The sequence below is a fragment of the Aythya ferina genome, assembly GCF_964211825.1.
Source record: "Aythya ferina genome assembly, chromosome: 1".
In the NCBI taxonomy this organism is placed as follows: domain Eukaryota; kingdom Metazoa; phylum Chordata; class Aves; order Anseriformes; family Anatidae; genus Aythya; species Aythya ferina.
This window is the reverse complement of record NC_140296.1, coordinates 102,227,271-102,254,368: the sequence shown is the minus strand read 5'-3', so window position 1 is coordinate 102,254,368 and position 27,098 is coordinate 102,227,271. Positions and strand designations below refer to the sequence as shown.

At 38.5% G+C, this 27,098-nt stretch overlaps 1 protein-coding gene across 1 annotated transcript in view; it reads left to right on the top strand.

Annotated features, from left to right (window-relative positions):
* The window catches only part of ADAMTS5 (ADAM metallopeptidase with thrombospondin type 1 motif 5), a 47,737-nt gene that overhangs the window by 4,477 nt on the left and 16,162 nt on the right, over positions 1-27,098 (top strand). The window contains exons 2-3 of the mRNA XM_084492744.1: positions 7,812-7,944; positions 23,740-23,907. Of these exons, the coding sequence (XP_084348870.1) occupies positions 7,812-7,944; positions 23,740-23,907 (301 nt within the window). The remainder of the gene's footprint in view (positions 1-7,811; positions 7,945-23,739; positions 23,908-27,098) is intronic.

Genomic DNA, 27,098 nt, shown 5'->3' with positions numbered 1-27,098 from the left:
GGATCCTCAGAGCATCCTCCACAGAATACAGAGATGCAAGGGTTCAATCATCTGGTGGCCAGGTGAGTCCTCCACTCTGTGTGACAGTAGAGAAGTGGCTGTGTGGTGGGAAGGAAGAAGAGCTTGTAAACCCCTGTTCCCCTAGAGATTAGCTCACTTTGTTCTCCATGTCAGTGAAGTCAACAGCAAATTTTGTCTGCTTTGGACTCCTTTATTGTCAATGGTTCTCTGAAGCTGGAAACAGGTTATCTTCAGTCTTCAGGTTCTTATCAATGCAGAAAATACATGCCAGATTATTTATCACAGTACAAAAACATATTAGTTGTGACTTGCAAACTGCACTCGAACTCCAACTGTTCTTTTCTGAGTTCCAGCCTGCTCTGTAATTATCCTCTAGAATTCTTCCAATCTATTTCATTAGTGACTCTTAGTTAAATTTCAAGTGAACTATTGAGTGCACTTGGACAAAATCCAGTTCTCTTCCTTTCCTTTTCCCCCCAACTCTGAATCATGTGAAAATTTAAACACATATTTCTCACAGTAGATACAGGCAACAAGAAAGAATACTTTCCTAAGTGCTTGCTAGTATCATCTGTGACAGTGCCATCAAGCCTGGCTCTAACATAAAGTTCATACTAGAGCCAAAGGCCACTGTCCTGCCTTTTTCCACACAGTAATTACATGGGTAACTGTGTATGTGATTTAGTTTAACTGTCAATCTGACAGTGCTGTTGAAGTTTAACAGCAAGCTTTGGATTATTTCAACTCCATAGATAATAATTTCATTGAGTGGAGCACATGCTTTTTTTGGCTCTGGGTCTTTTTTCTTTTTTTTTTTTTTTTTTTTTTTTTTCTGTATTATCATCCCCTCACAATTATTATCCTGTAAACAGGTCACTGTACCAATTGTCAATAGAACATATTTCACTAATTATTATTTTCATTACTTTGAGGAAATTATAATGTGATATCAATCAGTTTTGTAGGTTTTTCACCAGTTTTGTTGCAAATCTAAAACATTTGGATACTGTCCCAGGGAAAAATAAGATGGGCCATTTTATTTGTGTGGGAGAAGCAGTATGATTTGCACTAATCGCAGAAATTGTGTAGAGTTTCTGCGCAAAAGACTTATGGGATAGGAAAGCTAAATCAAATACCGGTCACCTGTTTTGCAACTGAAATTGTGTTTGCCTTTTCCCTTCCCGTGCAAAGTGCAAAAGCTTTCTGTGCATTTTGTCAATATTTTAAAATAATCTGTGCTTTACATAATCCCACTGCATTTTCCTTAAATGCTGTAGGAATAAAAGTAGTTTTGTTACTTTGTCCATTCAGAGCACAAAGGCTTAGTCCAGTTTAGACCCTTTCTAATACTTCATTGCGGGGTGTCCTGGGATGGCAAGGAAAGAGTAAGAACACGTCTAAATTACCAGTCTGATCAGGAGGTCCCAACAGGACATCACAAATACCTTGGATTTTTTTGAATTTCTCCTCACTTAGAATTCAGAAAGACTACTCAGTATTCAAATACCCCAAACTTATTCCTGACTTTAACGTAATAACCTGAAAGGAAGATGACTTCAGTTTTTAAGTTTCCCTACTGAAGGGAAATATATGATTTTCAGTTTGTAAGTATGGCGGGTATAGCCACTCCTGTTTTCCCCAAAAGTTAACCAGGCTTCATTCTTTCCACTCAAAATATAGCAGGTGAGGACAAAGCAGTGTCTCAGTGGGTCTGTCTGGAGCAGGTCTGACTGTTTCATAGCGATTGCCAGGCCTGCTCCCTTGTGCCCCTACCTGGACATCCCCATCAGCCAGACCCACCAGTTTCTTAGGAGGACTTCTCACAGCAGGCTTTCTCCAGAACAGCGTTGAACCATTTGGGCTTGTAAAGTCTCTCTTTCTAAGTGTCATAGTATCAGTTGAAGGGTAAAATAGACCATTCCCTAATTACTTTGTTTACCAGTTAGCCCTTGTTTCCAGTGTACCATTAGTGGTCTGTCAATTTCAGTCTTGCACTCCTTTTGCCTTCCAGACATCATGCTCTCCTGGGGTGATACTGGTAATCCTTTCTGTTTGGATAAGCCTTAGTCTTTCTATCTTCTTTTTATTCACACTTGTCTCCAAAGGTGCTGTTCCCGGTCACTGCAAGGTTAATAAACTTTCACCTACTTTCCAGGGTTGAGCGCAGGAGGACGGATCTGTGGATCCCGAGTATGGAGCGACCCCACCCTCCTTTTATAGGCCTGCGGTGAGAACACTTGTGCAGGAAGTTGGAAAGTCGTGTTTAATTCCTTCCTCTGCCTGAGGGATTTTAGGTCTGTATCGCCCACCTCCCAGGAGAGGTCCTTAACCAGTAGGTTGTAAGCTGTTCCAGGTGTTAAGGAAACTTTCCACCCCTCTGACCAAAGCTATGTCACCGTTTAGTAAGTAATTCAAGATACATGTGGTGGGAAGGAGAGAAATCATGACCTGAAGCTGCCGATTGGAGTGAACTGCTTTGAGCAAGAAGGCCTGTGTTCCCAAAGCATAGGGAAGACTGTTTCTGCAATTTACCGAAGGGCTATTGAATGTAAATTACAGAAGTAGTCTGAGGAACAGGGACCAAAAATGAGGTCCCTCAATCAAGTGCTGGAAGCACTAACTGCAGTCTGGGCTATGGAAACCTTTGGCACGTGGGCTGCAACAGGAGGATCCCCGACTCCCCACACGTACAGACGCATGCATGACTTCATTGCAGACCATAGTCTGGTGGTTAGGGCATTTTTCTAAGAAACATGCTTCTAAGTGTCCTCATCCCTCAGAGGAATTTGAAGCTGAGTCTTTTGGGGCAAAGTCTTTAATTGCTGGGCCATCATAATGAAAGCAGAAAAACAAGCAAGCAAACACAGAGATATAAAAGCTTTTAGCTGTGATTTAAAAGAAGGTGATGTGGAACTGTGTTTGATAATCCCATCTCATAGATACAGTCTGAGAGCATCTGTAGGCTGGGGTTCCCATAAAGGACAAAAGTATAAGATAAGTGCTAAGCTGCTCAGGACTGTAAAACTGTGGTACTTTGGGGCCCATAAGGTCACAAGCTACAAGCCCCGTGAAGGATAGGGAACTCAAATACCAGGAGACACATGAGCTAGTTTTGTTCTTCTGCACTTACATTCCACCAAACTGTTTGTGTTGGTGCTTAAATACTGTTTTGGATCCAGTCCACAGGCTCTGGTCTAATATCAGGTTCCACTAAACAGTTTATTCTCATTTTTAAGGCTACTGCACAAATGAAAGAATTTCAGGTGTAATAAATCAGCTGTTTCAGCAGGGAGCCACGACAGTTATCTTCATTCACAACAATGCCACGTATACTTGGCTAACAGCCAGCTGTTCTTGATGTACTTACAAATGCCAAGAAAACCTGGCCTCTAATAGGCTGTCTAATTAACTGCTAGTCTTATGATGTACGGCTCATTTTTTCTAAGTCATTTGTTTGCCAAAGCTTAAGGCTTAACATCTATTGTCTCTCATGTAGCAAATGCATTTCCTATTCACTCCTCTATTTTGAAACTACTATAATCTAGATCAAAAGCCAGACTGCATTCCTTCTTTAGAAATATCAACACTTATTCTTAGAAGTTTCTGCTGCTGTTTGGAGGCAATTAAATGAGTATTCAAATCTTAATAAGCAACCAACTCTTTAAATGGAAGCTACACACCATGGTGAAATAATTGTTCAAAACTGATTTTAAGCATCATGTGACTCCCTGCTGTCCTAGTGCTTTAGGTGGAGTTCGAAAAATTAAAGAGATGCACATGGATTTTCTTAGATTACATCATTATATCAGGGCCTGTTTTTGAGAAACTCTTTTAAAGGGAAATGAGAACTTTTAATCTCCCAGAAACTACTTTAGAAGAGTCTGAGACTGCTTTCCAAAACTGTCCAGGAAAACTAAAAATGCAGATATTGATTAACAGATGATTAACAGATCATCTGTGGTGTCAAGGAGGTGTAAGTCAAAAGAAAGTTTGCTATAAAGATCTAAATGAGTGAAAGTGTAAACAGGTGTGATTTTCCATAAGAAAAAGTCATGCTCTTGGGAAAGAGTATGTAACTGGGGAATGAGGAGTTAAGAAAGAAAAGACCCAATAGTCAAATTTTCACAATATTTGTCTCAGAAGTGCCACTTGATAGCCTTTAATTGTCTGTGTAGTATGTACCATGGGATGTTACGAGAAGAAATGTAAAGTTCAAATCATACAGAGGCAAGAGAAATAAAGAGTAAATGAGACTGTGAGTTGATACCAGAGTGGAGCCAAGTCCTGGATAGTCTGCCTAATTATTGACAATGTCAGCATTAGTTTAAAAAATTCATCTCATGCAATCACTAAGGACTGACATCTGCAATGAAAACCAGAAGGCTCTGTGCATGTTCTCTGTTCAGAGTTTAGTCACACACTGCTCTGCTAGCAGATGGGTAACCTGTAGACATCCCTCCAATAACAACTTCATGCAAAGAAGCTAACACCAGAAAATATTTCCTGTCCTTGTTTCCAAGACTCTTTATGACGTTGCTTCACCACTGCCCAGCTGGAATTCAGTAGCTGGCTGTAGGACTACCCACACCGTCTTGCCCAGTATGCTGGGGGAGCAGTCCAGATGTGGTCACTTAGCTGCCTGAAGGACATGCAATTTTATTCAATCAGCCCACCGCTTTCTGTGCACAGTGAAGTTGTTCTCCTCTCTTCTTCCTTATGGGATCTCTGGTCCCACACCACCACCTTCCTGCTATCTGAGGACAACCGTTTTTCAGCTGCCCGTGGGATGTTGCAGGAGCTAGGTAGTAGGTGGGATATTCTGGGAGTGACCAATAACTGATAAAGTCCATCAAGAAATTCACTTTATCTGGCCTGAAGTTCAATTATATCTAAAGAAAGCGTAAAGCCTGCTTTGTTATGTCTAGACGACTATTACACAAATGAGCTTGAAAGTTACGAGTAAGATGTTGAGATGCTTGAATATGTTTCATACTCTGGGAAGTTATGGAAAAACAACACTTTGATGAAGTGACTGGACATGCAATATAGTGTAATGTCAGTAACACATAACATATGAAAAGTAACTGAACATTGTTATTTCCTTCTGTGGTTGCATATGTGCAAAGCTATTTTTTTTGATGTCTAAAGAAGGTGGCACAATACAAACCCATGCATAGTGTTGGAAATTTTTAGAGTAGTGTTACTAACCAGCCAAAAGTCAGAATATATGCTTATGATTAACAGCCCTGTCATAACTTTCCAAAATCCACAGATCCCATCAGAAGTAACTCTAAGAAAGTTTCTGAGATTGCCTATTTGGAAAGACTGTATAATTTTAATTATACTCGTGTTGTCTAATCCAGATAATCACTGTGAGGTCTGGTTGTGTCTGCTAGTATAGCTCCATAGCCATATCACTGGCTTAGTTTCTTCTTGTATACAGATGGAAATAAATCATGCACTGGCACGAGCCATATGTGTGCTGATATGGTTGTACCATACTGGGAGTAGTCCTAATGTAAGCAATAAAGAGTAATAAAGACACCCTAGGTACAACAGAAGAGCAAATGACAGAATCTGCATGTAGAAACAAGGCCCGAATTAATGTATTTTATACCATTCTTGGCACACTCGACATGAGAGTAGTTCAGACCTCCTCTAGTAAGCTGCTTTCTATCTGATTTATGTGCTTTTTTGGTGTTTGCGTAAAAATTTCAGTTCAACTACTTGTGTGGATTCAGTTAAAATTGAACTACTATAAAGGTATCCTACTTCCTATACAGCTTATACTCATTCATTTAGACCAATTATATCACCATGAAAAGGTATTTATACTGGTACGATGCCCGTGTGTTTTTCTGAGTTTTGTTACCTGAACTATGCTGCTGTAGGTAAACCACTTAAAATCGCCTTACATAAAATGTACCCTTAGGTTGACAGGGCCAGGTTCAGCATGATACATAGAGGGCTAAATTGATACGAACCTAAGCAAAACTAACATGAATTTAAGTATTGCATCTTCCTTGTTGAATATGCCCCAGATTATAGACAGTATACTTACATGACCTCAATCAGGGCCTCTCCAACCTTGGTCCAGAAATGCTGTAAAGGATAATATTTGCCCAAATAAAACTTGAAAAACTGTATTTCTTTTAGAGTCCTTGAAAACATGCATCCTTATTCTGTATCTTCCCATAACTGGTGCAGATCCAGAAGCAAAATCTGAGGATCTAATTGAATGTCCAAGTTAGAGAGGACTCAGACATAAATAAAATTCCCTGCATTGCTGCAGAGAGGCAGTTTTACTTAAGCCATGGGTTATACCTGTGAAAATTTGGGAATTGAAATGTTTTTGAACTTTATTCCTTCTCTTCTGGTAAGACTGTTTTGGTAATTGGTATGTTGGCATTTAAATCTTGACATTAAGTAGCACCTAGAGTGCACTTACAAAAAAGAGTTCCCAGATACCCAGACACTTGGAAGCTGGAAAAACTGATCAGAAATTCTTGTTCCTTATATCTAATATTTCATCTAACTTGAGCATGACTTTTTTTTTTTTTTGTAAAGATATATTGCCTCAAATTATCTGTTAACTCAGTGTTTTCTTTGATTTCAGTGGGACTTGAATGTGTTTTCAAACTCGCATACATTTGGAACTGCTATAATCAGTGAATATTGTTGACCTGGAGCCTCATACAGGATATCTGTAGATGGATTAATTGTGAAAGGTTTCATTAAAGAAATTCTTTAGAAAAGGAGATCTGAAGGGAAGAAGAGAGTCTTAAAAATGAAGGGGAAAAAAGTACTCTTTGATCATTTTGATAATAACATTTGATAATACTATAATGCCTTGAAAATGACATTTTCATTCAACCACAATGAAAAATCTGGGAGCGCTCCAAATGCCATGGTACCTACTTTTCCTTCTCAATCAAAAAACCCTATGTACATGTGTCCATTAAAACTGATATTCTTTCCTCTGCTTCAGCAGCAGTACTGAAAAGTTATTACTGACAATTAAAACACTGTATGTCTGACCAAAGCTGCCTCTTTCAGTAGTAGTGCTATCCTGGAATGGAAAGAAAAAAACTAGTGCTACCTGCATGGTTTCTGGAGACACCCCATATCTGCAAGTAGAAAGTATGTGACTTAGCCATTGAGCTAGTAGGACTAGGAATCAAGGAATAGACTCTGTCCTGTCGCTGACTTTTTAAGCAACCCTTGAGAATTGCTTAAATACTTGGTATATTGGGTAATACATTATTAATCATTGTACTACTTGACAGATGTGACATGAGGTTTAATATATAACAATCTCATTTCTTTAGGTACAAGTATAAGACTTGCCTTTTGAAAAGGAGGGCAAACTGTAGTTGAAGAACTGATTAGGAATATGAAACTTGCTCTCAGGGTTTGGGTTCACCTTCTGTAAATAAAGACGATATTTCTTCTATTTTTATTGTCAGTGGAGAAATGTTGCTGTGGCATGTGTTTTGTATATCTAGCTCAATGGAAGTTTGAGCATCTGTATGCACTGCAGAAATGCAAATGTAAATAAAAATAATTAATTATAGATCATATCCAAAGCCCATTAAAGGCAATGAAAATTCTCCCATTGACTTTAGCAGGGATTGGATTGGATCATCATGCTTTTAAACTGCATTGAGATCTATAGGTGAAAACTTCTTTTGCTGGTTCTGCTGTTTGCAAAAGACTGGTGACTTTAGCCTGTTCTTACCTATGGGTGTAAAAATTTATTTTAATGACTCTTTTTTTTCCTTCCTGGGCAGGATTTATGTGGGCATCATTCATGTGATACTCTGGGAATGGCAGACGTTGGGACCATATGCTCTCCTGAGCGCAGCTGTGCAGTGATTGAAGATGACGGCCTCCATGCAGCTTTTACAGTGGCTCACGAAATTGGTATGTAGTGCCTTTTCTGTTCACTTGCCAAATCAAACACTTGTAACAGCTGCATTAGTAACCAAAATACTTTGCAATTAATTCCAGATTTCCCCTGGTCCAGATACTCGCTTGGGGATTAAGGCTGTATACATATGCACTTCAGGGTTAACTAATAAGGGATCAGAAGGCAAGTGAAGGCGCACAGTAGGTGTTTCCTTTCTGACAGTGTCGTTTTTAAGCAGTAGTCAGAGTGAAAATTCAAAGGCTGCTGCTACTGTCCAAAAATGTCAATACATATCCCTCCTGAGAAGGTGTTTGGCTTATTGGCTTATATGGTATAATTCATATTCATTTAGTGTATACACAGTGGAAAGTAACACACCTTTTTGAACTACTTGCATGCTCTGTTGTTATGAAACTTTTTCTTGGGAAGGTGTACTGCCTGCAGACAAGGCTTTAGTGGAAAACAGCAAAATGCTAATATTTTTCTAATGGTATTGAAATTCCACCTTTATGGTAAAATGTGGTACTAATCTAAATCCTGAAATAAGTGAAATAGTATTTAGGTGCTAAAGATTTGTTTAAAAAACTGCTTAACTTCATTTCAGTCTCCGCTTCAGTGCACAGCAATTTAATGTAGCAACCTTACTTGTATCCTTCAAAAGATCTAAGATAGAATTAGTGACAGAAGAAATTTTGTATTCTGGCATGATACATTCCTTGAGGGAGACTGCTGCCATCTTGCTTATTTTTAATTTACTAATGTTTCGTGACCTGTGTTCACTAGAAATACATTTGGTATGTGGGCTATTCATTTTGATGAGTGAACAGCAATTTAAAAGTGGAGAACTTTTTTTTTTTTTTTTAACATTCTTGGAAGGAAATAACAAGGAAAGGAGAACTTTGAGAGAGCCAAATTCTGAATTGCCTTGTAGCTCTTGCCAAACCAAAGTAAAGTTTGCTTTGGGAGTATCATTGCAATAGTTCAATTTTCAAGTAGCTAGCAGGTAGAGCCTAAGAGTTATGTGTTTGCTATATACCTGGCTCAGCAAACAGAGGTCACCAAGTATGAAAAATCAGCTTGCATGGTAGTATCCAGGCCCTTCAATGATTAGTGATACTAACACTACAGCATACAGTGCCTCAAAGAATTGAGGTCAGAAGCTGGAGAGGGATCATGTGTTGCATGAAAGCATAAAATCTTACAGCACAATGAGTCCCCAGAATAGATACTTTATTTCAATAAACAAGATGGTTTGGTAATAAAAGAAAAGCTGTCTGAAATTGCTAGTTTAGAGCATTTCGAGATAAGTACGGCAATACATCAAAGACAGCTGAACAACAGGTGAGTTTAGTGGCATCAAACCTGGATGCCATAAAGCTGACAACTCATCATGAATCTGATCTAGAACTGGGACAAAAAGATAGATTGTCTCACTTAGGCTATCATGCAGAGTCCAGTCTGATAGAGGGACGGCTTGTATCTTTTGACATCCAAAAGTGATAATTACTGATGACAGTTTGTAGGCATTGTCATGGTTGTATGAAGGACCCTTTGGGGATGCTGGTGTTGGTATATACCTGTTGTGTGAAGTCATGGGCGATGTGTCTGAACTGTCATTTTATCAATAGATATATGTGCAAATAGATTAGAAATGAAAAGCATAGATCAGTCAAGATAGGGATGAACAGAAGATATGCATATTATTACTTTGAATTCCACTCAAAGAAAATGTAAACAATAGTGAATTATTTTTAGTAATCTAGAGGCACATTTTTGAAAAAGAGCCATTTTCATACCTTGGAAGTTTATAGGAATCCATAAAAAGCTATAATTTTCAATGTAAAAAAGGCATGAATTGAAACAGTTGGATAAATAAGTACCCTAATGGATAAAAAAACTCTAGTTTGAGGTTGTTTAAAATAACATCCTTTTTTTTTTCTCCTTACCATAAGATTTGAAGAAAGGAGGGGTGTCAAATCACAGAATGACCTTTGTGTGTGTGGCCTCAAGTGGGAGATGTTCAGAAGAAAACACAGCTAAAATTGCTTGAGTACTTATGTTAAATTAAAGGTCAAAATAGGATGAAAAATTGAAGCATGGCAAGGATACTCTTTAGTTAAGCACTTTGAGGAAAACCTTACTTTATTTTATTTGGAGACCAGATTTCTTCCTTCAATCCAGAAGTCTTAAAGTTCCCCCTTGTCCTGTGGGTAGAGTGTAGTTTTAATTTTACAGCAGCTTAGTTATTTGGTGTAGTTCACTTTGCAGGGTAGGAGATGCCCTGCAAGACAGAGGGGATTCTCAGGGCTTGAAGCATAAGCTGCTCCTTTTTGTCAATATGAAGAGTGAGGTGAGCTGCTAGGCATACTGGAGTCACTGTCTGCAGTTTTTTAAATAACCCTGCCAAGTGTGCATCTGTAGTAGATACAGCATCATTAGTATGGACTTGTTCCGAAGAAAGGCTGGGTGTCCTTACTTTGACTTCAAGGTGACCTGAGTGCTCCTGTTTCCGCTCTGAAGGATCCAAGAGCATTTTTGAGGATTGTGTTCCTTCCCTGGAAGGCAACCAAAGTAAATGGAACTGCAGCTCAACCAAACAGGACAATGCACAGCCCAAGGACTCGGGTTGGATACATGTACAGGAAGCCAAAAAGCAGCCTGCTGTGGAATAAAGCATGCTGCTTGAGTTGCCAGAGTTTCTACCACATTATGCATTAAATGTTTATTTTATTCCTTTTAGAAAAAAATAGTTGGATTTTGACTGGTAGTTTTTGAGGGGGAGAATATGAATGAGCAGAATCAACAGGCAAGATCTGTAAAGAGCTGTAAACAAAAGCACAGAAAGAAATAGATACAACCAAATTCTTAGTATGCTGGTTAGATGACAAGATGTGAAGACCTGTCTATAAAGATTGACAAAGCATCTAGGACCCAAATCTTGTCCTAGTTGCGTGTAGCAAAATCAGGAATAATTTCTGTACAGTGTCAAGTGCATAAAATGAGGAAAATACAACAACAACAACAAAAACAGTACTAACAAGGATATCTTGTAGCTTTTAAAGTGATAATATAGTCTCTCCTCAGAATGAAGAGTATAAATGCTTACATCATAAATGTTATTTTAAAATCATAGCCTGTCAAGACATTCAGCCACTAGTGGTAAATCCGTATGCAGTTATTCTCTCACAGCAGACTCATTGTTATCAGTGTAGACAGTAGTAGCTTTGCTGCCACAAAAACAGTCTTTTGGATTCTTTCTTGAAGTCATGAGTTCAACTCCATGTTGTGGCACAGAGATGTCTTATGGGACTTTAAGCAACTTCTTCATGGTATTCCTCCATAGCCCTGCACTCCATAGCTTCTTCTCAGAACTGTCTTAGGCACAGCATATAGATATTCTCCAAGTCTTTGTTGTCATCAGACTATGGACTATAAAAAGAAAAAAAAAAATGATGCTTTGTTATTTCATGTACTTCCCTGCATCACAGAAACATCTGGAGGAAAGTGTTAAAGAACCCATGATTATCCATGATCTCAACATTTATTTAACATATTTTCATAGGTCAGTGCTGGCATATTGCTAATTCATATATCCCTTATTAAAATAACTGTCAGGAAACAAAAATAACTGATTTTAATTTTTACTCTAATACTCTAGCCTTTTGATAGGAGATTTTGTTGTTTTTATGATGATGAATTATAAACCAGCCTATGCATCCCCTAAAGGTCTGTAATATAACATCTTCTAAAGATACAATCAACACATTTCAAGTTACGTTTAACGTCTCTCTTGCATAATGACAATTCTCTGTTTAGTAGCCTGGTGTTGTGTTTCGTCATGCAGTAGCTTTCAGAAGGCTTTGATGACTTCAGCCCTTCCTATGCTGGAGTCCTGCATGCTTCAGTGCAAACAATCCACCAGCCTGAAGGGTGTATCATCTGCAAAAACAAAATAAGAAGAGTTCAGGAGAAAAGAACTGGAGCTACTGCCAATTTTATCAATTGGTAATTGAGATACCGAAATTTGGTGACTGCCAAAATCACAAACTAAGTCTTAAGGAAAGCCAAGGATTAAATTTGCCTCTTGGGTTTCAATCTACTCCTTAAACACAAAAGCATCCTTTCTGCAGTCTTTAAGCAGGCAAGGCTCCAGTTTAGCTCAGTGAAAATTACATGAGTTTAATAACTTAAATTACATGCATCTTTATTCTTTCCATTAATCTTCAATTTTTTTTTTTAAGAGGGGATACAGAGAAAGCTCTGCCTTCTTGTCCATTTGACCTTTTGCAAAGTTCCTATTTCTCTATTATATAATTGTGCTGGCATGCTATTACTCCTTGTATCCTCCTGAGTAATATGGTTTACTGATCTTCTTTCCAAGTATTTTATTTTTAGATTATAGCTTAAAAAATTCTACATGGAACTAATTAAACCTCTGTTCATTAATTTTCTTTATCTCTAACATGTGACTTTTGAGATAGAAAGACTAAAGGGGAGGCATAAAAGCAGTCTTCAAATATATCTAATAATAGTTGCAAAAATTTGCATAATAAATCATTCTCCATGTCCACCTGGGACAGCACAAGGGGTAACGGCCTTTGCATTGCAGCAGGGGAGCTTTTCTTTAAGCGTTAGCCAAAGTCATCTAACCATACAGACAGTTCAGCACAGGAATGAATTGCCTTGGGAGGTTGTGAAATCTCCATCAGTGGAGGCTTACAGGAGTCAGCTGGCCAAACAGCCGTGGCTTAGGGGATGCTGATCCTACCTCATGGCAGAGGGATGGACAAGACGACTTTTCAAGGTCTCCTCTCAGCCTCATTTTTTTTGTGGATGTTATTCCAGCCTCCTCTCCAGCTGTGTTACATAGTTGAACACCTAAAATCAAGGACCTGTACAGAAACTAAAACTAGAGAACAACATTTTTAATGGCAAATCTTTTTCCGTATGCCACCATTCTGTGGCACATACCATCACTGAAGACAACAATGACATGAATGCAGTCAACAAAGTGTAGTGATTTTATTAAAGAGCACAATTTTATGTAAGGAAACCATTTCAGAAGTGAGGTATCACTCCTGGAGTGAACTGAGGCAGTTCACTGAAATACATCAAAAATACCATTATACAGAGTTCTGAGTGGGGTTGAAAGTATTTCTTCAGGGCCCGAGCCTGAAGTAGAGTTGTAGAAAGAGGGCCATGTATACCACATCTAACCTGTGTAAACTTTAGAAAAAAACTATATGACTCTGACCCTTCTGCAGGAGAAACTGAAACCAAGAACAATATGTATGATGTTTAAGTAGTAGTCTTGCTTTTGATGTACATAGGAGAACCAAAAATACTCTAATTCCATGTTTTACCACGTGTGGTCATTTTATATGCACTCAACATAATTAAGTACAGAGTCATCTTTTCTTTGCCACTACTGAACATTTAGCCCTTTGATTTCAAGGCTGTCAAGATAAAGCAGATAACAGAAAGCTTCAGACTTGACAGGTACAAATCTTTTGTAGCCTTTCATTTCAAGGGGGATACATTGCCAAGGGCACAGAATCTTAGAGGAACATGAAAAGATGATGAAGGATATTTGACTTTCGTATTATATTTCTTTCATGACAGACAAAGTTTAGGCAAATATCCAGGTAATGATAATTAGACAGAGTTGCTTTCTTAAAACAACAAAAAAGGGAGTGTGAGAGAGAGAGTGTAGAGTCATCCAAATCTACTCTGATGACGTACATCAGGAGTATTATTTGATTCCTTCTCTTTGAACCTTTTTTCAAGGTTCTATTTTAAATTCCATTAGCAGAAGCACTTGATTTAGGCCCTCATCAACATATCCCCTTTGCTTACAAGAGAAGATGGACAGTCAAAACTTCATGAGAGGTGAAAAGTAGGGCAGAAACTTTAAACGATGTTTCAAAACACAAGCATCTGATGTACAAAAGGGTGCTGGTTAAAATTTTTGACTAAAAGTTCCTCATTTGTCTTATAACAGTGTGATTAACTTCAGTTAAATGCAATACATAATTGTTCCACCTGCAGCACACATGGCGATTAAATCTAGCATTTTTAGTGAAACTGAGCCAGTTTGTAATGGCCTTTGTGTGGATAATTGGAGATAGGGAAGGAGGAAATTGGTATGATATGGAAAAAATGAGTCCTCAGGTCCTGAATATGCTTGAGCCTTTCTTTATCTACCATGTACTGCTGAGTCTGACTAGATTAGGGATCTTTGCCTTCCCACCAACTGTGAAGCAATCCTGAAGAGAAGCGAGGGGGTTGAGGGCAAAATTCTCTACCAGAGACTTCAGGAAGCGACTCAGACACAGCAGCAGCATTGCCTGAGTTTTCAGAGGTTTTCTGGTGTTATGTTGATCTTTGTATATGTGTAACCTCATGAAGAATTGGATTAAGCAGTGCCATGCTTTGAGAAGCTGCTGTGGATTCTGAAACATCATAACATGAAGCAAAATAGATAGAGTGAAGTATCAGTATCTGTGCAACCATAAGGGAATTGAGAATGAAGCAGGGTTTTGCCTAATGTTTCAGAACAGTCATTATCAATACAAGTTCGCTTTGTCTGTGTATGCCTGAACCCACAGTCTTCCATATTGCAGAATAAAGTAGGAATTGATTTCCTCTTTGGCAGATAAACACTATCAAGTAGTTTTTTTCAAGTTAGTACTCCAACCGTATAGAATCACAGAATTTCTAGGTTGGAAGAGACCTCATGGTCATCAAGTCCAACCTCTGACCTAACGCTAACAGTCCCCACTAAACCATTTCCCTAAGCTCTACATCTAAACGTCTTTTAAAGACCTCCAGGGATGGTGACTCCACCGCTTCCCTGGGCAGCCTGTTCCAGTGCCTCACAACCCTTTCAGTGAAGAAGTTCTTCCTAACATCTAACCTAAAACTCCCCTGGCTCAACTTAAGCCCATTCCCCCTCGTCCTGTCACCAGGCACGTGGGAGAACAGGCCAACCCCCACCTCGCTACAGCCTCCCTTGAGGTACCTATAAAGAGCGATAAGGTCGCCCCTGAGCCTCCTCTTCTCCAGGCTGAACAAGCCCAGCTCCCTCAGCCGCTCCTCGTAGGACTTGTTCTCCAGGCCCCTCACCAGCTTTGTCGCCCTTCTCTGCACCCGCTCAAGCACCTCCATGTCCTTCTTGTAGCGAGGGGCCCAAAACTGAACACAGTACTCGAGGTGCGGCCTCACCAGAGCTGAGTACAGGGGGACGATCACCTCCCTAGCCCTGCTGGTCACACCGTTCCTGATACAAGCCAGGATGCCGTTGGCCTTCTTGGCCACCTGAGCACACTGCTGGCTCATATTCAGCCGACTATCCACCATCACTCCCAGGTCCTTCTCTGCCTGGCAGCTCTCCAACCATTCCTCTCCCAGCCTGTAGCTCTGCTTGGGGTTATTGCGCCCCAGGTGCAGGACCCGGCACTTGGCCTTGTTGAACTTCATGCAGTTGACCTCAGCCCATCGGTGCAGCCTATCCAGATCCTCCTGCAGAGCTTTCCTACCCTCAAGCAGATCGACACACGCACCTAACTTGGTGTCATCTGCGAACTTACTGAGGGTGCACTCGATGCCCTCGTCCAGATCATCGATGAAGATATTAAAGTATAGAAGAAGGCAGAATTACCAAAAAAAAATACAGGCAGCAGGCAATGTAATGTATTCGTTCTTCCACTATCTACTCTCCTGGAGTTCATTCATTTACAATAAGCTACAGCAAATTATATTCCTTGTGAGTTACTCTGAATTGGGAGACATGAAATGGGAATTGCCACATCCCACTTCATTAAAATCTTGACTTCACTTGTACACGTCCCATAGCATAGCAGATGTAGCATGGACAACATATTTTAATGATAATTTGAGTCTTTGTGGTCACAGTGGTTTCTATTGCCTAGTCTGCATTGCCTGGACAGAATCTTGCCTGCAAATTGTCTGTCTGACTGGGGTTATGTATCTGTGATCTCCCACAGAAGTCTGTTATAACAAGACGTTTCAGTAGAAGTTTGTTTTGTGTAAAGTCTGCAGGACTGGTGTATGAATGTCTGATTGTGGCTTTTTTTATGTCTGCTCCTGAAAAGAAACTGCACTTCAGACTATTGTTTCTTTCAGTCCAAAGAATTCTTTTAAGCCAGAAATATTAAAAACTGCCTCTGGGCTGGGGATTTAAAAGAGAGAGTGATTTTTTTTTTCCTTTCATAAGTGATGGACAGCAGTCAAAGAAAAAGAATATTGGAAGGAAAGTTCAAGTATGAAGAAAGGGGAATAGCCAGTTTTACATTCTGTGAATGTTTTTTGTAAGCTTGTGTAATTCAAAACACTGCTGTTTTGTAAAAAAAAAAATAAAAAAAAAAAAATTATTAATTGTTATTGCTTAGGTTCATCATTTGTTACTCAAAATTCCCATGACTACTTCAAAAGGATTTCCATCTATGAGTGATACCACTGTGCAGTTCTTAACGAGGAACCAAGTACTTGTACAAATTGGAAAAACAATGCATGCAGAAAGAAATGGCTTTATTTTAAAAGAGTTACTGCATGCAATCTGCTATTAGAAAAGGAGGGAGCAAAAGGATTGCGCAGAATGCATGGGGTGGTGATTAGACCAAGGAATGTTGAGCCAGAAGGTTCCTGAATCCTGATCCCAGGAGATACGGTGACTCACTGGGTAACCTTGGGCAAGTCACTTGACCTTCTGTTGTACCTCAGCTGTCCCCACTGAAAATTAGGTGAAAGGCATGAGCTCACTAAAAAACACGTGCTTAATCTGCACTGAGCTTTTCTAAGAAAACAAATTACAATGCCTGTAGCATTTTTTAATGTGCTGTGTCACTTCGCATGTGTGCTGTGGTCAAATTCAGTGCAAGAGCAATACTTTGGTATGCTTTTCAGATCAAGTGCTAGAGATCTTGGTACGTCCATAAACAAGGGTGTTTCCTCCAAAAGAATGAACCATCATGGTTTACATTTTAGCAAAAGCTGTCCTTTACTTGCCATACATTGGTGCTGCTTTTTGCTGTCTTTATTACTATGCTTGAGATATCAATGGAAAATAAATGTGATTATTGTAATTTTTGCACCCTATAGACTCAGAGAACCTCTACAGATAGTCTGACAACATACTTAAAAAAAAAAATTTGGAAATATCCAAACTTCTCTTTTGCTTCCCAGTGTTCCTGGGAAGAAAATAGCTGCTGTATAATGTGCTTTACCACATATCCAGCATAGTTCTGATGTGCTCCTGATTTACCTGCAGAGCTCTTTGCATCCTGATATTTAGCGAGGACAGAAATTTTATCTGACTTTCCATAAATGCTTTGGCGTATTCCCACCTTATTTCAGGAATATATGGCCCATTCCTACCAGATGCAGGAATTCATTTTTGATCCCATTGGGGTTGTTCCCTGTTGGGCTGTAGTAGGTGTTGGCCTTCAATAGTTGTTTGGGTAAGGAAGCCTGTGTAGTGCAAGGTTCACTATCAGGAATGCAGAAAGTGAACTAGGGTCTGGGGGCTGATGGCTGCTGCTGACTCTTTCATTTCTTGTCTGAGGATCTAAACAGACTGAGCTGTGCCAAGAGTCCCTTGCAGATTACATTCCAAAATATATTAGGGTCCAAAGTCTGCAGGTTGCTTTCATACTGTTCTGACAGTTTACTGATGTAGTCACACCTGCTCTTACCTCAGGGGGAGATGAAAGACTGTTAGGAAAGGCTGTCAGTCCTTCTAGCTGGTTGGTCTTTTGGCCATTTGGGAAGGGAACAGTTTACAAGAAGACTAGCTCCTCTTCATTTGCATGTAGGGTAAACCCCGGCCTCCTCTCCATCTGTTTCTTTTACCGTTTTGTGCATTCCTACAGCATAACTTAACTAAACACCATCCTGCTGGTAAAATTATATTATGTCATTTTCACTCAGTGGGAATTGTCAACACCAGTAAGATGCTTCATTAAGTAGAAAACATGAGATGATCTACTAACCCGTTCTCAATCAGTCATCATTTTACACAGCTGCTGGGAGCCCTTTTTCTTTTTTGAATAGCCTGGTTTGAAGTTCTCTAAATTTGGCATACTTTTTAAAAGCTTTCATTGTAAAATTTGTGTTCTTTACATCTCTTAGCTTTTGCCCAAAGCTTTCACTGGAATTAATTCATGCTTACATAGAGGATCTCCTGAAGAATCACCTATAACCTTTTCACTTTGGTTCTTATGACAAGAAGCACCCTTACCAGTCAATGCCAGTAACTACCCTAATATCCTGAGCAATATGTGATAATACCAGCATGCTCATGCATGTGAGTGGGAAAGGGACAGACTTTTCAAGTAGAAAGGGAAGTGTCCCTACCTTAGTTCTTAGATCCAAAAGGATGAAGGGCACTGGTGTAGAAGTACTCTGTTGCTGTTACATCTGTACTAAAAATAGAATACCTTGGAGGTCACAGATTGCTGTGATATTTTGATTTTTGATTGTTTCTAATGAGAAGCCAAAACAGTTTTAAGAGTCATTGGAAGTTTGTCATATATTTTAAACTGTTTTGAGTCTGGCTATAATGCTTTAAAAGTAGAAGTTAGGATGGAGAAAGATTTAGGTTGTGATAAGAATTGGGAATTTTAGTTTCATAAAATTCTTTCAAAGTTGCATTCTCAGTGTTTGTAAACATATATACGAAGCTAACAGGCAAATCAATATGGACAGATAGAATTCATATATTTAATGCCATGAACAGATATTACCTTCACTCATGTCATTGATGGCTTATTTAGAAGCTCAAATGCTGACAATCAGAGTTCAATATTTTGGAAATTATTCACTGTTTCTTTTCTTATGCTTGTTCAAAGATTTTTTTTTTTAATTTTAAAAGTAGTCAGAGACATTTACAAATACTTTGAGAAGCTTCACAAAAAGCTTAGGTATGCTAAGTCTAGTGTCTAGTTCTTATCATGCATTAGAACAATGGCCTAATTTAATATGACAAAATAGACACTTTTAATGAGGTATGTCCTCAGTTCACCTCATTTATCACCATGAAGTTTAGAAGTTACAGTGCACTCTAATTAAAGGTGAAGCCAGTAGCTTGACACTTTCCAGAAGATGACCCTTTTTCAGTTTCCTGTACTCTTGCCAAAGTATTTAGGCTGAAATGTTCTGTGTTGAATAGTTGCCTGAGAAGCATTTCATCTTATTTATTCTGAACTACAGAGACTGTCCAGCCATTTCCAAGAGGGAGATTAATTTGCAACCATTTTATGGGGAAACTTGAAGCCTCTCTGCTCAAAGTGAAGAGCTTGAAATTTGACTATAATGTTGCTCCTTGTTTATGAAGGATATTCTTTTTTGTCCTATACAGAGGAGGAAAAAGGAAAGGAAGGAAACTAATTTCAGGATGCAGTTCAGGAGTTATATTCTTTGTAGAGACAGTGCATCTTGGAGGTGTTGTAGCTCAGGGCTGTTGAGTCTGGTCAGGGCTTTCCCTCATCCTCAGCAGGCTGCTCCACTGCTAGGTCCCCAGCACTCCAACATCAGCTGTGCCGATTCCTGCCCAGGGAGAGGTCCATCCTCATTGTGTTCAACTCACAGAACACAAGAGAGGATGGTTGGGCTGGAGAGAAGAGTAAAGAAGCACAAAAACTACACCATCTTTAGGCCTGGAAGCCAAGAGCAAGCTCAAGCACAACATACTCAGGTGAGGGGCGTTCACATTGCCCAGCTATAGGATTTCATGGTTTAATGTGCTGTGACCAGATTGCTCTGACAGCTAGGTAGTCTAAGCTAAGTTGTTTTGTTTTTTTTTTTACAAATCTCATTGCAAATGGAGCAGGGGCTAAAAACTGTGGGGGGAAAAAAAAAAAAAAAAAAAAAAAAAAAAAGTTTTCATGTAGGATTTCTGTCAGTTAGGAATAGAGAAGAATGATTAGGCAAGAAAGGGATTCTTATAGAAGTGAAGTTGTATCTTAAGTAAGAGCATTGCAGTGGTACAAGAGAGTGTTAAGGTTAAGAAACTTGAATTCAGCCCTACAAGACTCAATACTTCATATCACCAAGTTTGGAGTAGTTCTCAGTGATGGTACAAAATGTTGAGCACTCTGAAGAATTAGGCTCTCTAATTGCTGTTTCAGATCCAACTATTATTCATATCCTACACCAAACATGCACTCTGTGACATATAGCATTACTCAGATGTACCTTTTAGAACTGTCCTCCAGCTTTTGTTATTCACACAGAGCTGTTCAGTACCAAGTACAGTGGCTTAAAATGAAACTTCTTTTTCACTAACAGAACCTCATTACTTTGTTTCACAAACATGCTGCAGTGAAGTAATTTCTTGCAGTGTTAAAATTAAAACTATGAGCCATCTTGGGACAATAAATACAAAAGCATTCTTCCTGTGACCTTTAAGCATACAAGTTGCCTCAGAGAAGGTTGCTATAGTGAGACTTAGGTCTAATCAACATGGTATTTTCATTTTTGTTGGGCTTATTTTGTGCAAATATTTCTGTTTAATTGGTTGGAAATATATGCATATTCAACTGGACAGATTCAAGTAAATCACAAGAAACTGGCTGAAACTCCTGAACAACTCAGCAAAACAGTGTATATGCAGACCTGATTGAAGTGTGGAACCACGCTGTATATACAGGAGTACCTCAACAAAAGTTAGTGGATGGGTCTAAAGCCCACTCTAGTAAATGTTTGCTTATGTTTGCAGAATACTGGTGTAACTTGCTACAAAACGTTACATAATGTCAGCAGAAAATTGTTCTAGTAATATTACTACTAGATATTTGTTGAGATTCATTAACATGTCAGCTGTGCTTGTTGTTCTTCTCAGACATGCAGTGTGACCTGGTGCCATTCACTGCATTAGCATGAATACGAGCATAGTGATAACATCTTATATAAAGGCAGCCAAAACCAACACCATCTTCATATTTCCTGAAGATATTCATTGTCAGCATATTAAGACTTTGGCAAAGTTGGAGGTAGCCCTCATTGGCACAGTAACTGCTGATTCATTAAATGCTTAGCCTGTGACACCCAGAGAATTTGTTTAAAGTTAGAAGTGATGCACTGATTATTTGGTTATTTGTCAGAGAAATGTGTCTGTTTGAAATAATAGTCCTACTAGTGAATTATTTTGCTCAACGCCAGCTTTTGGCTTAAATAAAACAAAGATGTCATATCTTCAGAGCAAGTATTTTGGTAATGCTATATCAGATTGAAATTTGGCATGTACCTTCTGACATTCAGCCTGTTTGACAGTGCAAAATAAAAGTAGCATTATCTGGCCCGTATATAATAAGCATCACCAGAGGAAAGTGTTTTTACCTATAAGAAAATAATAGTCCTGAATCTAGCATATGAAACACAGGAGTAATTAGATGTGCCTTTGGTATAAAAGTTTGAATCACTTTGTTCCTGTGGGAATGTATTTGTGAACGCAACAGTGCAGCATGGCAATAGCAAATAACAGCAAGGAAAGGGGTATTAATTATTTGACTCTTATCACCATTAACCCAGGTAGCTTGAATAAATTCTTGATAGCTTGTATAATATTATAGGGCCTTTTCTTCAAATAGTAGCTATAGCTGAATGATATTGGTTAATTGATGGTTGGACCAGATGATCTTGAAGGTCTATTCCAACCCTAATGATTCTGTGTTTCTATGATAATGTGTGCACATCAGGAGAAGAGAGGAATAAAAGAAATGCTCTCTTCATTCTCCTTCTCCCCTCCAGTGCAGATTTAGTAGCTGTGGATGTAAGACTGTCTGTTCTTTGTCATCACTGGTTCAACTGAAATGACAGATCAAGGGCCTCTTGTCACATCTGCTGTAGCTACATCCTTAGGTCAGGAACCCAGCATCACTGGGAGTAAGGCTGCCAGAAACCATGATTTCTGGTCTTCTGCAGCCTTATCATATATTTCTGATTGGATAGCTATTTTCCTAATCTCAAGTATGGCTAGACAGTGAGTTTTGCCTCCATCTCTTTCCTCTTGGCTTCTCCCCAAAAGCAGATGATAACAATATAGCAGAAAATAGATATTTGCTGATACTCTGCTTTTTCCAGACTGTATTGTACGCATTGTAATTGTTATTACTGTTGTCATGGCTATCAGAGTATGATATTCTGCCGTTCTACTTTTGCCACTTTTAAGCTAGGGTACAGCAGTTATACCAAAACATAAAACTATGTCACATTTATTCCTCTGCAGTGGCTGTGATGGGCTGGTGGTCTTTGCCTTTATCATTAAAGCCCTCTTGGTCAAACCCTGGATGTCCAACAAACCATCTCCTGGGCTGTGAATGTTAAGTTCAGGCCTGAGCTCCCTACAGCTTTGGTACCCATTCAGTCTTCTACCTCTTGGATAGTAAATTGGCAATGAGATAATCCATTGTGGGCATGGAAATGTTAAACAGGATATTTACAGAGGGAACAAAGTGGGTTGCCTGCAATCTGTTATTGTTGCCCAAAGGCTAGAGAGGGTAGGGATCTTTGAACTACAGTGAAAGTTGCTGCAACGTTTATAGGAAATAATCTATCACTGGAATGAACTCTACCTATCATATTCAAAAATCCTGAACTCTACCTATCATATTCAAAAATCTTATTCAGGATTTTTGCAAGTTACATCATGTGCTGCTCTGTGTTCACATTGTTTTGTGTTCTGTGATATAAATACCCAATACCATATAGTTTTAAAAATAAAGCTAAAACCCTAACCAAAACAATACTAAAAAGCACCCTCCCACAAAATAAGGCACAATACATGGAAGAGGCTATTGGAAAACATTATTCCAGTTGTTTGATATATTGTAGAGGGTAGAAACATAGAATCATTTAGTTTGGAAAAGATCTCTAAAGGAGGCTGACTCAACTTTTTCCCTCGGCAACCCCTTCCAATGCCTTACAACCCTTACAGTGAACATTTTTTTCATAATATCCAACCTAAACCTCCCCTGGTGCAACTTGAGGCCATTTCCTCTAGTTCTATCATTTGTTGCTTGGGAGAAGAGTCTGCTTCCACCCTGCTACAACATCCTTTGAGGTAGTTGGAGAGAGAGAAGGTCTCCCCTAAGCCTCCTTTTCTGTAGGCTAAATAGTCCCATTTCCATCAACTGTTCCTCATAAGACTTGTTCTCCAGGCTCTTCACCAGCTTTGCTGCCCTTTTCAGGACATGTTCCAGCACATTGATGCTGAGTACAGAGGGACAATCACTTTTTTAGTCCTGCAGGCCATGTTATACAATGCAGGATGCTGTTAGCCTTCTGGCCACCTGAGCACACATCTGGCTCTCATTTGTCCAGGTGCCACTCTTCAATGAGGAGCGCAGTGTAAGAATTCACATACAGTTTGCTTAGTTACTCCATAAATAAAAATCATTGTGTTCATTTCGAAAAATCATGTAACACCTTTCTAAGAAGTCACAGAAGTTCTTTGTAGAGTGAAGTATCAGTCTTTCTTGCAGCAGATGATTTGGTAAACATTGAAAACTAAATTCATGGCTAATATAAAAAAGTACAGTTCACCGTAGTCTTCATCAGATCTAAATCAACACAATTTCATGGCATGTAAGCTGCGGACATTTCTATATGTAATGGTATGAACTGTTACACCTTTTTTGGTTTTGAGCAGATACCAGATTTCAAGCTTTTGGCTGCTGTTGGAAATTTGAGAAAAAAATAATGCATTTCATTTTACTTTGACTGTGAGCTCCAGCTGGTAAACTCTGCTATGGATAATTGTTTCATTTTATATATTTGTTTCATTTCTACAGGCCACTTGCTTGGTCTCTCCCACGATGACTCCAAATTTTGTGAGGAAAACTTTGGCTCCATGGAAGATAAGCGCCTAATGTCCTCCATTCTGACTAGCATTGATGCTTCCAAACCCTGGTCCAAATGCACTTCAGCAACTATAACAGAGTTTTTTGATGATGGTCATGGTATGTATCTTTTGCTTCACACACTTTGCATCAGTTACATGTCAGTTTTTGCTGCAATCCATTTTTGCAATAAGAACACTTTATGCCAGATTTTTCTTTCCTTGCTCATCTTTAGAACTATCTTGGAAGTGCTTGCAAAACAAGGCGAAAGTCTAAAAGACTGTCAGGGTCTCACCCCGACTTTGCATGGTTCAAATGCACAAGAAAAGAACAGAGTTGATGGAGCATGTGCTGGCAGTAACTTGTTTTGAAACAGAGTGTGTTTTTTTTCTTTTTTAAACATGAAATTAGACTTTTCTTCCCTAAAATATCTAAAATATATTTTTTTCTAAAAATTTAAAATATAATCTAAAATATAATATAGTCTAAAAATATAATTTTGCCACATATAGGAGTTCAGAGAGTATTTTAAACAGAGGACACAAGCAAATTCCTCTTCCTCACAGCAATTGAGGTTACTATGATCTACATAGCATTGGACTATATGAGCAATGATAGATATGAGCAAAGGGTATATGTTCTTCTTACCATTTACAGCATTTATTATTACAATATTTATTATGTTTATGTAAAGGAGCCATAAGCAAGTATTAAGACTCTTCTATTCTGTACATGAGAAAAGTTTGCTTCTGCCCCAGCAGCTTACCCTCCAAGTCTTAGAAGTAATATTCGTTAAACATGTCATTTACCCTTTGGAGAATAAGTACAAAACTTTCATTTTTTCCACCAAGTAGTAATAATAGTCTGCACTCTTAAATGAATTTTAAAGTCTGCATTGTGCTTCCAAAGCAACTGCAGTTCTTAAACCGTTCAAATTCCAAAAAGCTGAGATAAAAATGACATAACTGAATGAATGGATCAAGTTGTTATAGTAACTGAAATACTTATGGATGAAAAGTATGGTAAGTCTGCTGAATGTAAAGTTTTTGCTTTTAAATATTGTGTTGGCTAATTTTAGTGCTCTCTGAAATATTTTCTCCTTTTTTCTCCTATCTGGAGAATGACTTCATTTTTTCTCTCCAGTTTTATTAGATCCATTAATCTGTGCTGTCCTATTTTATGGTCCATATTACTCTGGCATTGACTTAATATTACCAAGTTAGTTTCCACATGTGAAGAGATCTTTCCTTTTTGAGTTTAGGTACATTCATTGCCTTTCTTCTCACCTGGGAATTTTACAGTATGTGTTCACTGGGGTAAAAAAGGGACCTTCCTCACCACCCATGTATGACCATGTACAGAGTATAAAGATCTATGAATATATCTGTCTGTATGTATCTATATCTATCCTCTTCTGTTAATCTCCAATCCAAACTGAAATGTTGTATTCATTTTCTCCCTTTTTTTGTGATCTGGATTTTTCACCTTCCTATGCATCCAGCCAGCTACTTCCTCCAATAATAACAAAAAGAAAGAGCATTTCTACCATACATCTTACCTTTGGCTTGTTTGCACTGCAGAATGCTCAAAATTTGGACTTTTATCCATGGTCTGATCCTAGTCTGAACATGGAAATTAAGCAGGGCTGTAACAATTTGTCCTACAGGTCTAAAAATATGATTTTGCCATTTTTTTCAGCACAAGTCGGTAGGCGCTTTAAATCGTTAAGGGCTGCATTATGGTTTCCATGTTCAGCATGAGTGTTGCCTTCCTGCACAAGAAGTTTAGTAGTCCTCCATTGCTGACACTTTTCACAAAGTCATGTATTCTTCGCTGCACACAAAATGCTTAGGATCTGTCAGTTTGTTAACGGATGGGTTAGGGTATATTGCCCTTTCTGATACTCATGAGTAGTTACCACTCAGGCGTGTAGTCTCGAAGAGTTATCAATAGGACAAAATAACTCACAGAAAATGTGAACCTCCAGTCAGATCTATGAACTAATTTTGTTACTGATACTATTGCTACAATTTCAAAACTACAATTTTTAGGAAATCTGTTTTCTTGATAGATTAAGCCTTCAGAGACATTGTCTACATAACAGCTTTCCTTTTCTGTTGAAGTTTAACATTTTTAGCTATTTATTTTAAATCAAAGATTTGTCTTGGCAAAACACAAATACAATCTATGAAATAATGATGAAGGTCAATGATTTAAAGTGCAGTTTCTTCAAATTATTGTGCTGAGAGGACATGTATTGTTATAGGAATGGAACTGCTTCTGGTTTTATTTTCTTCCAGCCAGTGAATAAATCCATAGCTCTGTAATTCTCATTTGTAACACATACTGAGTATACCAAAAGCCACAGAACCCTAGTAGAGCATGACGCCACCTTTCAGACTGCTTTGGGCTGATAATAAAACAGAGCAAATGTGCCATATTTCCATGTTTGCTTCAGAATGAGCATACTTCTGCTTTTGGGGTTCTTAGTTTTTTTTTCCTTAGCTGTGGCAGATGTACTTACTTATTACTTGTGTAGCTACTATGCTTTCTCTCCCTTTTTGTTTTAGATAAGGTGCTCTTTTGTAGTCTTCCCATTGAAAGGAGAAAATCCTATATCTCTCGAGTACTGCTAGCAGAGAACAAAAAAAATACCCATTCAGATGTACTTTTGAGGAGTGCTGCAGGCATAATGTTGTCAAAGAAGGCACAAAATATCAGTTACAACAGAATGATGAGAAAATGCAGATCTTCATATACCAGGCTTTCTTTTAAGATGCTTGTGAGTGGTTTTTGTATAGTCACAGGAAGTTTATGTGGAAAACACTGAGCAAGAAGAGACTCTTCCGTTCTTTAATGTGCAACATAAGCATTCTGCACAGTGCTTTTGATTTGAATGGGCATGAGCTTATGAAGTGTGCTTTGTGATAAACCAGGCATAGCAGTATTGGTGTGAGGAAATAAATATATGAAGTACTTCATCCACTGCTCCTTATGACTAAACAAAATGAAATGTGAATAAAGTCCAGAAACCTGGATCTTTGAGTGGTATTTTATTATAAACAAGTAGTCAATATTGTGTCAAAGCTTTAAGTTATCTATATAGATTTAAATACTTGCTCCATACCACTCTAACAGCAAACATCGTCATAACTGTTGAATTTTGTGACATCCATTTGTCAAGAACTGAGATTCGTATTTTATATATTTGGAAAGTTGTATTGATAAGTAGATTCATCTTATAAAAAGTGTATATTTGCTATGTAGGTAGCTCCACCTAAAGCAGATTTTTAAGTTCCCATTGCATCATG